Consider the following 14,156-nt stretch of genomic DNA (forward strand, 5'->3'; position numbering starts at 1 on the left):
GGGAATCCGTAGACGAATATGTCTGGTGCTGAGCCAGACCTTATCTCCAGGGTGAAAGCAGGGTGCAGGTTTCCGATGCCGATCAGCAAACCTCTTAGCGGTCTGGGCCGCTTTCCGTAACATTCGTTGCATACGAGTCCAGAGTTCTTTAAAGTGGATGGCGGTAAGCTGGGCTGCTGGAGAGGAGACCGGCAGGGGTAGTGGCACTGGTGGAGCTGGTTGATGACCGAAGACAATTTGAAAGGGAGAAGATCCAGTGGAATGAAAATTGTGGGAGAATTCTGCCCAAGGCAATAAGGGCGCCCAATCATCCTGTCGGAAATTGACGTAAGAGCGCAGGAATTGTTTTAAAGCACGATTCGTTCTCTCTGCCTGTCCATTAGCCTGGGGATGGAAAGCTGTGGTAAAGTCTAGCGCAATCTGAAACTTGGTACAGAGACCCCGCCAATATTGGGCCGTAAATTGAGACCCTCGGTCGGACATGATGTGCTGGGGTATCCCGTGAAGACAAAAAATGTGAGACATGAAGAGCTGTGCCAATTGAGGAGCGGAAGGAAGGGCGGGTAATGGTGTAAAGTGAACCATTTTGGAGAATCTATCAATTACCACCCATATTACCGTATGTCCTTCAGAAGGTGGGAGGTCGACAATAAAGTCAGTGGAGACGTGTGTCCAAGGTCTTGTGGGTGTAGGAAGTGGTTGTAACTGCCCCCAGGGTTTCCCAACCGGATTCTTGTGCTGCGCACAAACCGGGCAAGAGTCAACATACGCTTGAATGTCCTTGCGCATCCCTGGCCACCAATAGTGTTGTTGCAGTAGATTCAGAGTACGTTTGCGTCCCGGATGCCCTGCAAACTGAGAGTCGTGTCCCCACTTTAAAACTTTGTCACGGAGCCTCTTGGGTACTACAGTCTTACCGACAGGAACTGTGAAGGTTGCTGAAAGAATGACACGGGCAGGGTCAATGATGTACTGTAAGGGTTCTTCTATATCTTCGGAGATAAATGATCGTGACAATGCATCAGCTTTAATATTCTTACTTGCTGGGCGGTATCTGAGTTCAAAGTCGAAACGTGTAAAAAATAACGCCCAGCGAGCTTGTCGCGGATTCAGGCGGTGTGCTTGCTGTAAATATGTCAGATTTTTATGGTCTGTAAAGACTGTTATCCGCTGTTGAGCTCCCTCTAGCCACTGTCGCCATTCTTCAAATGCAAGTTTGATAGCCAGCAGTTCTTTATCGCCAATGGAATAATTGCATTTCGCAGGTGAAAATTTATTTGAAAAATAGGAACAAGGGTGAGATTTTCCGCCAGCAACATTCTGACTCAAGACTGCTCCAACCCCCTCTGAAGAAGCGTCTACCTCCACCGTGAACGGACGTCTCGGATCCGGATGGCGGAGACAGGGTCGCAGCAAGAAAGCGTCTTTGAGAGTTTGGAAAGCTTCAATTGCTTCTGCCGGCCAGGTTTTGATGTTGACCCCCTTACGTGTCCTCCTTGCTGATAATGGTGCTGTCAGTTTGGAAAAAGTTTTGATAAAATGATGATAATAATTGGCGAAACCCAAGAAACATTGAAGAGCTCGTAGCCCATGGGGTTGGGGCCATTCTTTTATACACTTCACTTTGGTCGGATCCATTTCAAAACCTTGATTGGAAACAATATAACCTAGAAAGGGTAAGGACTCTGTTTCAAAAATGTATTTCTCCAGTTTAGCATATAGCCGATTTTCCCTTAAACGTTGAAGAACTTGCATCACATATTGACGATGTGTCTGAAGATCCCTGGAGAAAATCAAAATATCATCAAGATAAACAATCACACAGCTATATAGTAAGTCTCGAAAAATTTCATTAATGAAATGTTGAAAAACAGCAGGGGCATTCGTTAAACCAAAAGGCATAACAAGATATTCGTAGTGTCCATCTCTGGTGTTAAATGCTGTTTTCCACTCGTCTCCCTCCCGAATCCGAACTAAATTGTATGCCCCCCACAGGTCCAATTTGGAAAAAATTTGAGCTCCTCGCAAGCGATCGAACAGTTCAGCAATAAGAGGCAGGGGATAACGATCCTTGATGGTGATAGCATTTAGACCATGAAAGTCAATACAAGGACGTAAAGTCCCATCTTTCTTTTCAACAAAAAAGAACCCAGCCCCCGCAGGAGAGTTGGATTGGCGGATACCCCCCTTCTGTAAGTTGTCCTGGATGTATTCAGTCATTGCCCGTGTCTCCATGGCGGATAAAGGATAAACTCTACCCCGTGGAGGGGTGGCTCCGGATAGCACAGTCGAATTCATGATGCGGAGGTAAAATATCTGCGGCCTCTTTGGAAAAAACGTCCGTAAATTGTGCATATTGCTGAGGTACTCTCCGCAGTACCGAAGTGCAGAGGGAGCTAGATTCGGAAATAACTTCCTGTAAGCTAGTCTCATGGCATCTGGGTCCCCACTGGGTAATTCTCAAAGAAGTCCAGTCGAATTGTGGATTGTGATGTTGAAGCCAGGGAATCCCCAGCACAACCAGATGGATGGCTTTGCTGAGGACGTAGAAGATGATTTGCTCAGTATGGTCCGGTGCAATGTGGCAGGTTATAGGTACCGTGTGATGTGTGATTCTCCCGGGTAACGGTTCCCTATGGATGGAAGAGATGATCAACGGCGTGGAGCAGAGTTGAGTGGGAATCCGGAGTTGATCCACTAGTTCCTGTAGTATGAATTCTTCCCCCGCACCAGAGTCTATTAACGCCAAAGTGTTAAATACTTGTCCCCTGATGTCCAGATTGACTTGTTCAGTGAGGGGGGAGATGTGGAGGCAAGACCTAGAGTGACTCCCCCTGAGCACCCTAGGCTTTGAAGTTTCCCGGCCGAATAGGGCAGGTGGCGATGCGATGGCCTGCCAACCCAACAGTAAAGACAAAGACCCGCCTTGCGACGTCTCAAACGTTCTTCTGGTGTTAGTGGTCCACGTCCCAATTGCATGGGTTCGGCCACAGATCCCTCAGGAATGGAGGGTTCTCTTGATGTAGTAGCGGTGAAGAGTGGAATGTAAGGGGTAGCCGGGCGTCTCCGTGATCCCGATGCTTCACGGGCCCTTTCTTGTAAGCGTCGGTCGATTCTGGTAGCTACTTCAATCACCGCATCCAAAGAGGATGGAAGTTCCCGAGCGGCTAGCTCGTCTTTGATTCTGGCAGATAGTCCCTCTAGATAAATAGATCGTAGAACAGATTCTTCCCAATGAAGTTCCATAGCTAAAGTCCGGAACTCGATGTTCTAATCTGAGATAGATCGTCCTCCTTGTCGAAGATGCAACAGCTCTGTACTAGCAGCCACTCGCTTCCCTGGTTCTTCGAAGGCAATTCGAAACAGTTCGAGAAATCGTGACAAATCTTGTAGTACGGGATCTGAGCGCTGCCACAGCGGAGAGGCCCAGGTCAGAGCTTTACCCTCAAGAAACGAAAGAATATAGGTGGTCTTCGTTATGTCATCCGGGAACAGAGTTCGTTGAAGACGAAAGTGCATGCTGCACTGGTCCAGGAACCCCAAGCATTGACGAGGATCCCCCCCATATCGGGGTGGTGTGGTTAGAGGAAGAACAGGCGGATGGTAGCTTTGAGTAACCGGTGGAGCTGGTACTGGCGGAGGAATGGGTGCCGGTGGTCTAGACTGCGTTGCGACTACCACGTCCAGCCGGGCGTTGAGTCGTTCTATTGAGGCAGCCATGGATTCTAGCATGCTCTGTTGCTCCATGATGCTTTGAGCCAATCCAGGAACTGCTCGTAGAGCGGAGGCCTCGGCCGGGTCCATGGCCTTGGCTTACTGTTATGACTTGAGAGGTGGACCCTTGGTCCGGTGAGGAATCAAGTCCCCTCATCGGTGGGCGAGGCCACTCACAAAGGTCACGGGAGGTACTAGACGAAGATCTGGATGCAGGCGCCTCCTGCAGGTCGTTTTGTCCAGATAGCTGGCGCCTCCAGCAGGTCGAGAGAATGGAAATGAGTACCTCAGGTGGGTCGTGAAAGCAGAAACTGGTGCCTCCAGCAGGTCGTAGACACTGAAGAAGAATCAGAAGTCAGTCCAGAAAACACTCACCAATGCACTCCGCAGCCAGTCCAGGGGTCGAGAGCCAGAAGAATCCGCAGCCAGTCCAGGGGTCGAGAGCCAGAAGAATCCGCAGCCAGTCCAAGAGACGAAAATCCAAGAGGGTCCGCAGCCAATCCAGGAGTCAGGAACCAAACAGGAATGTAAGCCAGTCCAAGAACAAACACAAGCCACCAGGAACCAGAACTAGAGCCCCGAAGCCAAGGCAAGGTCTGAAGGCCCAGACCTTGCCTTAAGTAGTGCAGGCAAGATGGAGTCCACAGGATGGAACCCCCTACACTTCCTGTAGGGGTTCTTATAAGGCTGGGTACTTGCCGCCCGCGCGGCTCTAGGGGAACTCTGGGGGCGTGGCTTAGCCGCGTCGAAGACGCCGCGGCCATCTTGCAGGGAAGCAATGCTGCCTTGGGAGCAGCTTGCCGACGACAGCCCCAGCGCGGTGAAGGTGAGTGACCGGCCCCCCGGTCGTGGTTTGCCGCGACTGGCGGTCACAACAAACAGTGCCTCATCAATGAGTCACCTCAGCTCCTTGCTTTGGCCTATTTTGCCTTGTACTGTGGCCTACTTTCCTTGCCTTCTCTTCTTGGGCCTTCTAGTCTTGTTGTGGCCTGGTTAGGTCTCCTTGTCAGTCTTATGTGTGTCTTCGCTACATTCTGGTTTGTTTATTTCTTGTCTGTCTGATATCATCTGTGGGGGCCCCTGGTGGCCCTTTCACCAGTGTGTCTAGGTCTCCTACTGGCCTAGCTTCTAGTGCATTCCCTACTTTGCCTTTGCCCTAGTTAAGTTTCTCTGTGGACTACCCGCTCTGTTTGTTCCTGGTCCCTGTCCTTGCCTGTCTTTGCCCCCAATTCCAGCCCTTGACTCCAGTTCTTGCCTTACCCCAGCCTTGCCTCTAACTTGCCTTCTCAGTTAGTCTTCCTCAGAATGATCTTGTTACTGACCCAAACTGTCTTGGACCCTACCTCTGCTTGTTTGCTGCCTGCCCTGATCTCAGCCTGGATTCCAAACTTGTCTGCCTGCTGCCAGCCCTGACCCGGCTGCCTTGTACTGTACTAGAGAAGTCCTACCAGCCACCAGAACCTGTGGGCCCAACCCAAGGAGGTGGGGGCTGGACTGGTTGACGTCCCTGCCCTGTTCTGCAGTAGGGCTCTGCACTGCTCCTGTAGGGGTTACCCTCAGACCCAGCCAGTTAGTCCATGGCAGTCAGTTATTTTCCCAACTAGACTTACCTAGCTAACTTTAGCTGGGCAGAGCTGACTATCAGCATTTACTGGCTACAATTTAGCCATGCACCCCTCATTACCACCTCTTATCTGACAAAATTGTATCCATGTAAAATGCAACTGGACAACTTTAGCCAATGAGCAGGGGAAATTCGTGTTTTTTATCCCAGTAATTCTAAATGTTATCCAGACAAGCCTTTGGATATGTACCTCTAAGACAGGGGTCGGGAACCTTTTTGGTTGAGAGAGCCATGAACGCCACATATTTTAAAATGTAATTCCGTGAGAGCCATACTAACTACAACCCCCCACCCTCCTGACCCTCCCAAGACCTACCAAATTAATTTACTACAACCCCCTGCTCTCCTGACGCCCCCCAAGACCTGCAAAATTAATTTACTACAACCCCCCACCCTCCTGACCCCCCCAAGACCTGCCAAAAGTCCCTGGTGGTCCAGCGGGGGTCCAGGGCTCGCAGACAAATCTTTAATAAAAAAGTAAAAATCTAACAAAACCCCCCACCCTCCTGACGCCCCCCAAGACCCCTGTGCCATAGTAAGGGCAAAGGGCCGTCGACGCCATTTTGACTACTGGCAGCCGACAGCCCAAGTCCAGGAGATCGCTCCCGGACCGCTCCTGGACCCCCGCTGGACCACCAGGGACTTTTGGCAGGCCTTGGGGGGGTCAGGAGGGTGGGGGGTTGTAGTAAATTAATTTTGGAGGTCTTGGGGGGCGTCAGGAGGTTGGGGGGTTTTGTTAGATTTTTACTTTTTTATTAAAGATTTGTCTGCGAGCCAGATGCAGCCATCAAAAGAGCCACATCTGGCTCGCGAGCCATAGGTTCCTGACCCCTGCTCTAAGAGGTATCTCAGGTAATGGGATGTAAAGTTATTTTCCTAAGGTCACAGCAATTGTCAGTGGAAAAAGCTACTAGCCCATTAGTCAAGCTATTAGGTTACCCCCTTCTCTTCATAAATACTCAACTGATTGTCAAGCAGACAAGATGCAGAATTTCTACTCACACCAACAAATCATCTGACAGCTTAAAATAAAACTATGCCAACAAAATGTTGCTTGACATATAATTCTCATCATTTGTAATTTCCTTTTTCTTTTATAGAAGACTAAAAACTATTTTTTGTATCTGGATGTTGATAAGCCAGGGAATCCCCAGCTGAGCAAAATGTAGTGATACACCGATGTTACAAAACTCCTATAAACAGTTAGATTAAACCATAATTTGGCAGCACATCAGAATTATATATTGCAATGAATGTTCTATTATGAAGTTCTGAATAAACATATCCTAAATTGTCTTGATAGTGAGACAGATCTGCACAGTTGTTCCCAGAGCTTGTCAGTGCTTGTTATTCATTCCTCTCTTTCTCATCATCACAAGACAGCTCTGAGCTAAGCATTCTTTATCACATTTTCCCTGTACGTACCTGGATCAGTCCAGACAGTGGGTTATGTCCCCAATCCAGCAGATGGAGTCAGCACAAGCTTTGAGGGGGCGTCACCCTATATACCACTACCCCCTCTGCAGGAGTTCAGTATCTTCTGACTCCAGCAGATGCGAGTAGGGTATCCTGGGTTTCTCCCATTGAGATAGGATTTTCCCTGTGCTTTTCTTACTGATTTTCGACTTTGGCCTCTGCCTATTTGTTTTTTGCTTGGATCAAGTTGTTGTGTTCTTAAAAAAAAAAAAAAAAACTGAAAAAGTTTACACTTTTGGGGAGCTGGGTTTCCCTTACCCTCTGTGTCCTCTCTCTTGCCTGTGCTGCGTTTTGGACGGGGTAAGTTTGCATTTTGTGCTGTTTCTTTCTTTTGCAGCTCTCCAGTCCTCCGGTGCCTCGCGGGTGTCGGTGGTGCCGGCCTCCCCGCGCTGATTTCCTTGCCGGCGGCCATTTTGCAGCTCCTCAGGGGCTGCTGTGGCAGGCAGGCAGGCCGTTTTCGGCGGGTTGTGCGGCCAGGAGGCCCCCCCGCGGCACTTGGAGCTTCCTCCGGCGGGCAGTGCAGGCCGATCGGGCCCCCCCGCGGCGCCGTTATGCGCTCTCTCGCGGCCCCCCCCCCGAGGCTTAAGGATTTGATTGAGGCTGTTCTTCACACGCGATCACCATGCCGCGGCCGTCGCGCTGCTCAGCCTGCGGGGAGCCGGGGCCCCGCATTTCTCGGGACGACATTTGCGCTCGGTGCCCCCCCGGGGGGGAGGGCACCTCGCAGTCCCTCGCCAATTTTACCTTCCTTTCCAGTTTGCCCGGGCAGCGTGGGCAGGCCCCTCCCCCATTCGTGGCGGGAACGGCGGCCATTTTGCATCCACAGCGCCCTGAGGGGTCTCAGGGAGCGCTGGAGGATAGGGAAGTGGTAGCGGCTTCTCTCCCAACTCTGGTACCGGAACCGGGTCCGCAGGGACAGGGTGCCACGGCCTCTCCTTCGGCCGGAACCTCCTCGGGCAGGCCGGGGTTTTTCCCCGGAATTTATTTTGCTTCTGCACAAGGCACATTTGCAGGGGTTGGACGCACCGGCAGGACCTCCCCCGGCTAAGGTCCCTCGGACGGCGACTGCTTCTCAGGCCCCCCCCGTCCTGACGGGCGTGGGGGCCCCCAACCCCCCCGTCCGGGCTCGACCCCTCCCGGGGCCGGTGGGAGCGGCACCAGACCCGGGGGCTCCTGACCCTGATGATACGGACTGGGACCAGGCGGATTCCACGCCGGAGGGGAATGATCCGCGCACGCTTCGCCTCTGCCAGAGGGAAGAGCTGGACGACCTTATCCCGCTGATTATCCAGGAGATGGATCTCGACCCGCCGCCGGATCCGCCCGCGCCTGTGGCGCCTGCGGTCGTCACCTCGTCGAAGACGGGGGATCCGGTCCTAGCGGCTCTTCGGCCGAGGGCCTGGGCTCTTCCCATTCACGATTCTTTTCTCCAGCTCCTCACTAGGGAATGGGACGCTCCGGAGGCTTCCCTGAAGGTCGGAAGGGCCATGGAAAAGTTGTATCCCTTGCCGGAAGATTTTCTGGACCTCATTAGGGTACCAAAGTGGACTCCGCGGTGTCGGCGGTCACGAAGAGGACGACGATCCCAGTGACGGGAGGCGCGGCCCTGCGGGATATACAGGATCGCAAGTTGGAGGTTTTCCTCAAAAAGGTCTTCGAGGCCTCCGCGCTAGGTATGCGTGCGGTGATGTGCAGTTCCCTTGCCCAGCGGGCAAGCCTCCTCTGGGTGCAGCAACTTCTCACGTCCCAGGCCCTGCCTCCCGAGGAGGCCGCCCAGTCGGATAGGCTGGAAGCCACGGTGGCGTACGGGGCGGATGCCTCGTACGATCTTTCGGGTGCTGGCGCGTTCCATGGTTTCGGTGGTGGCGGCCAGACGTTTGCTGTGGCTTCGCAACTGGGCGGCGGATACGTCCTCCAAGTCGAGTCTAGGCTCCCTGCCTTTCAGGGGTAAGTTCCTCTTCGGAGTGGATTTGGATCAAATCATCAAGTCCCTGGGGGAAACTGCGGTTCATCGTCTGCCAGAGGACAGATACCGGTCTTCTACCGGAACTACAGACCGACGGGCTCCAGGCCCTCCACTCCCAGGTCTCAGCCCTGGTCGCATTCCTTTCGCGGGCGCCGGCCCGCACGCTCCACCCCCGGGACGGGACACCCCTCTCCCAAGTCCTCGCAAGGATGCCAGGCTCGCCCACTCAGTCGTCCCCAGGATTGGGGGTCGGCGGGCGTTATTCTACAAGGAGTGGGTGCACATCACCTCAGACCAGTGGGTCCTGGACACCATAGAACACGGCTACGCTTTGGAGTTTGTCCGCGTTCCGCAGGGCCGGTTCATCTTCTCCCCCTGCGGATCGGGTCCCGAGCGAAGGGCTGTGCAGTTTACGCTGGACAGGCTCCGGGAGATAGGCACTATTGCGCCCGCGAGGTGGACTTGGGCTATTATTCGATTTACTTCGTGGTGCCAAAGAAGGACGGTTCCTACAGGCCCATCCTGGATATCAAGGAAGTCAACAAGTCCCTCCGGGTGGTCCGGTTCCGCATGGAAACGCTGCGGTCGGTGCATCGGGGGGGAGTTCCTCGCCTCCTTGGATCTGACGGAGGCATACCTGCACATTCCCATCCGCCGGGAACATCATTGTCTTCTCAGGTTCAAGATTCTGGACCAGCATTTCCAATTCATAGCCCTCCCATTCGGGTTGGCGACGGCCCCGCGCACTTTTACCAAGATCATGGTAGTGGTGGCGGCTGCCCTTCGGAAGGAGGGCACTCTAGTCCATCCATATCTGGACGATTGGCTCGTTCGAGCGAAGTCTTTCTTCCATGGCCAGAAGGCGGTGACCAGGGTAGTACAGTTCCGGCAGTCCCTGGAATGGGTGGTGAATTTTTCCAAGAGCTCCCTCGTGCCCTCGCAGCGCTTGACACCCGTCTGGGCAAGGTTTTTCTGCGGCAGGACAAGGCGCACTCCTTGCGGGATCACATACGGCGGTTCTCTGCGTTACCAGATCCCACCTCCTGGGTCTACCTGCAGCTCCGGGGGGGTGATGGGCTCCACCATCGACATGGTCCCTTGGGCGTTTGCGCGCCTCCCGCCGCTACAGCGAGCTCTCCTCTCCCGTTGGAAACCGCTCTCGCAGGACTACCAGGTGATCCTCCCTCTGCCGCAAGTGGCCAGGAACAGTCTGAGCTGGGGGTTGGATCCGGCAAATCTGGCTCGCGGCATGTCCCTCGCTCTGCCAAATTGGTTGGTAGTCACCACGGATGTCAGTCTCGTCGGCTGGGGGGCAGCCTGCGACCGCAGCTCCACGCAGGGGACGTGGTCCAAGGAGGAGTCGAAATGGTCCATCAATCGTCTGGAGACCAGAGCGGTAAGGCTAGCTCTGCGCCACTTCCTGCCCCTTCTTCGGAACCGGGAGGTCAGAATATTATCGGACAACGCGACCACCGTGGCCTAGATCAACCGACAAGACGGCACTTGCAGCCCGCGGGTCGCGCTCGAGGCAGCGATGTTGATGCAGTGGGCGGAGCGGTATCTGGTCCGCCGGGCGGCCTCGCACATCGCAGGGTTGGACAACGTCCAGGCAGATTTCCCCAGTCGTCAACTACTGGATCCCGGGGAATGGTCACTATCCGACGAGGCGCTGCAACTGCTTGCCCATCGGTGGGGGACCCCTCACCTGGATCTGATGGCGTCCGCGCACAACGCCAAGGCTCCCCGTCTCTTCAGTCGCCGGAGGGAGCGAGGTGCGGAGGGAGTCGATGCTCTGGTGCTCCCGTGGCCGTCCCATCTCCTTCATAAAACCCCGCAGAATAGAGTATCATCAGGGGACTGTGATCTTCGCGGTCCTTCTACAGCTGGTGATCGACGGACCCATCCGACTCGGGCGTCTGTCCCGCCTCTTGCATCAGGGTCCGGTATTTTTCGATCAGGCGGAACTCTTCTGTCTTGCGGCCTGGCTTTTGAGAGGTGCTGCCTCCGGCGCCGGGGCTACCGGGAGGCGGTAGTGTCCACGCGGTTGAGTTCACGAAAGACGACGACGTCGATAGCCTATGTTGGGGGCTGGAAGGTGTTCGAGTCGTGGTGTGCCGGTCAGGACACGGGACCAACTGAGGCTCCTGTTCCTCAGATCCTCAACTTCTGCAAGCGGGAGTGGACAAGGGGCTCGCCTATAATTCCCTGCGGGTCCAGGTGGCCGCCCTGGTTCGCTATTGAGTGATGGGGATTCTCTACTGCAGCACCCGGATATTGTTCAATTCCTCAAGGGTATTAAACATCTGCGGTCTCCATTGCGGGATCCTTGTCCCTCCTGGAGTCTCAACCTTGTACTTTGCTCCCTGTCAGGGTCACCGTTCGAGCCACTGCGTAGTGCAATGCTTAAGGATCTCACCCTTAAGGCAGTGTTCCTGGTGGCAATCTGTTCCGCTCGTCGCATATCGGAACTGCAGGTTCTATCGTGTAGAGAGCCTTATCTGCGTTTCTCCGACTCTGGAGTTTCCATCCGCACCGTTCCATCTTTTCTCCCGAAGGTGGTGTCTGCGTTCCATGTGAATCAGACGGTGGAACTGCCGTCCTTCTCGTCTTCTGAGCCGAAATCTCTATGACTCTTGGAAGTCAAGCGCACTCTGCGTATCTATCTGGAGGCTACGAGTGCGTATCTATCTGGAGGCTACGAGTGAGTTCCGGGCGTCGGACCATCTCTTCGTCCTTGGGTCGGGTCCCATGAAGGGGTCCCAGGCCTCGAAGACGACGATTGCCAGATGGCTGAAGGCTGGCATTGCAGCTTCCTACATTGGGGTGGGGCGGACTCCCCCACCCGGCATTGTCGCGCATTCTACACGTGCTCTGGCGGCCTCTTGGGCGGAGGTCCGCTCGGTCTCTTCTCCAGAAATCGGTAGAGCAGCCACCTGGAAATCGTTGCATACGTTCTCAAGGCACTATCGCCTCCATCTCGCCTCTACTGTCTCTGGACATTTTGGCGAACAGGTTCTACGAGCAGGCCTCGCAGGACCCCACCCGATGTAGGGAAGCTTGGGTACATCCCACTGTCTGGACTGATCCAGGTACGTACAGGGAAAAGAAAATTATTATTTACCTGCTAATTTTCGTTCCTGTAGTACCATGGATCAGTCCAGACGCCCACCGCGTCTGGGTGCTCTGCCTGCTCGGTTCTTTTCTGTGGCTGTGCTTTCTTACGGCTTCCGCTCTTACTGCTTTCGCAGTTCCCCACAGGTTGTCTTGCTGTGTTTTTCACCTTTCCTACCCGTTGGTAGGATCTTTACAGTTCTAGTTCTTATAGTTACCCGGTTGTTGTTGCCGGTTCATTTTCAACTTGATCCAATAAGGGGTTCTGTTTTTCTACTCAGGCTTTGATATACTCGATACTGAACTCCTGCAGAGGGGGTAGTGGTATATAGGGGTGACGCCCCCTCAAAGCTTGTGCTGACTCCATCTGCTGGATTGGGGACATAACCCACTGTCTGGACTGATCCATGGTACTACAGGAACGAAAATTAGCAGGTAAATAATAATTTTCTTTTCTCATGTCAGATATCCAGCCTTCCAGTGACACACAAACCTAAGCTTCTGACTGGTATTTGGTTGTCTTTAAGTCTATATTCTGCAAAATTCAACAGTCATACGTATATGTAAACAGCTGAATCTCTGAATGCCCATGGCAGCTCAAGGGCTATTCATCTCTGTCCCATGTGCATAATTTGCTGCATATCTGTGAAAGTTATTTCATATCTTCTTGTCTCCTTTCTGGATGAAGTGAAAAAAATGTTTGCTGTATAAATAATTCTGAAAACCCAATATATCTTGATGAATGTTAAAAATCAAGACCCTCTATTGTTCAACAGATCCATGGTATTCAATTCAGTGCTGAGCTGAAGCAAAACTTTGATTTTATAAGTTCAATGTCTCACTAAACGTTTGAAGAATCCATGAAAATAGAATTATAATCACAACATACAGTTCAAAATATATTTTAATAACCTATACCTTAGATCAGTCTTAAGCACTGTGCACTCATAATATTAATGGTCAGTTTCTTTTCATGTGTGTCTCTTTTTTCAGTAAGGGTTACACAGATGTTGTGAAGATACCAGAAGGAGCGACCCACATCAAAGTCCGACAGTTCAAGATTAAAGACCAAAATGGGTTCACAGCTTACCTAGCTCTAAAAAAGAAAAGTGGTGAATATGTAATAAATGGGAAATATATGATCTCTACTTCAGAGAACATTATTGACATCAATGGAACCGTCATGAACTACAGCGGCTGGAGTCACAGGGATGATTTGCTGCATACAATGGGACATTCAGCCACCAAGGACAGTCTTATAGTACAGATTCTTGCAACAGACTCAAGTAAACCTGTAGATGTACGCTACAGTTTCTTCATACCCAAAAAACTTCAGTCTACTAACAGTATTACCAGCAGCAGTAATAAAGTGGTACCACAGATTACACAGCCACAGTGGGTAACTGGACCATGGCTTTCTTGTTCTAGAACATGCGACACGGGCTGGCACACCAGAACTGTCCAATGCCAGGATGGGCGTGGGAAATTAGCTAAAGGGTGTCTTCTGGCTCAAAGACCATCAGCATTTAAGCAGTGCTTGTTAAAGAGGTGTTAACATGTCATTGTACTCTTTTCCATACAAATTTCTCATGAAGCCACTTTTGGCATTATATTATTAGGTCTACACAAGAGGAATGAAGCCAAAGCTTCAAAACACTTCTTTACAAAGTCAAATTATGGGCAGAATCTGCCTTTTTTGGCAAAATGAAGATGTTTCATTTAATGATAATAGGGTGACCCTAATATATCTTAAAGACTGATTATTCCGTATTCTATAATGACTGCAAAAAAATGAAGAATAAGAAAAAAAAAATCGAATGAAAGACCATAGACCATTTGAAGGTGACAGTTCCATCTTCAGTGTATCACCTACCTCTAATATGGTATGTCTGAAGTAATCTCTGTCAAATTTTACATACCCCTGAGAACAAATGCTTCTACTTTTCTTGTTTATAAACACATAGTCTTTGGTATGTGACTTTATATCACTTGATACTATAAATCAATCTTTATATAAACAAGATGATTGACCAAAGTATATCTATAGCCACTGTGATTTTGGTTCATTTCTTGCTGTAGAACTTTACTGGAAAAAGACGATGCTACTGTTTCTATGAGTTTAATAGATATTTAATAGGTTTTGTTCTGACAACAGGAGATGTTTTCTTACAAGAGACTTCTTGACAGCAGACTTCATATTTAAAGAATAGCAGCTTTCTACCATTTGATGAAAAAGTTCACTAGACCTGCATATACTGTATATGC

The 14,156-nt window shown here is 51.5% G+C and overlaps 1 protein-coding gene across 1 annotated transcript in view; it reads left to right on the forward strand.

Moving 5' to 3' along the window:
- Window positions 1-13,751, forward strand: part of ADAMTS5 (ADAM metallopeptidase with thrombospondin type 1 motif 5) — a 228,756-nt gene extending 215,005 nt beyond the window's left edge. Inside the window, 1 exon segment of the mRNA XM_029578186.1 lies at window positions 12,885-13,751. Within this exon segment, the coding sequence (XP_029434046.1) occupies window positions 12,885-13,446 (562 nt within the window). The 3' untranslated portion in view covers window positions 13,447-13,751.
- The last annotated feature ends 405 nt before the right edge of the window (window positions 13,752-14,156 follow it).

This window comes from Rhinatrema bivittatum, chromosome 15 (assembly GCF_901001135.1).
Source record: "Rhinatrema bivittatum chromosome 15, aRhiBiv1.1, whole genome shotgun sequence".
NCBI lineage: Eukaryota > Metazoa > Chordata > Amphibia > Gymnophiona > Rhinatrematidae > Rhinatrema > Rhinatrema bivittatum.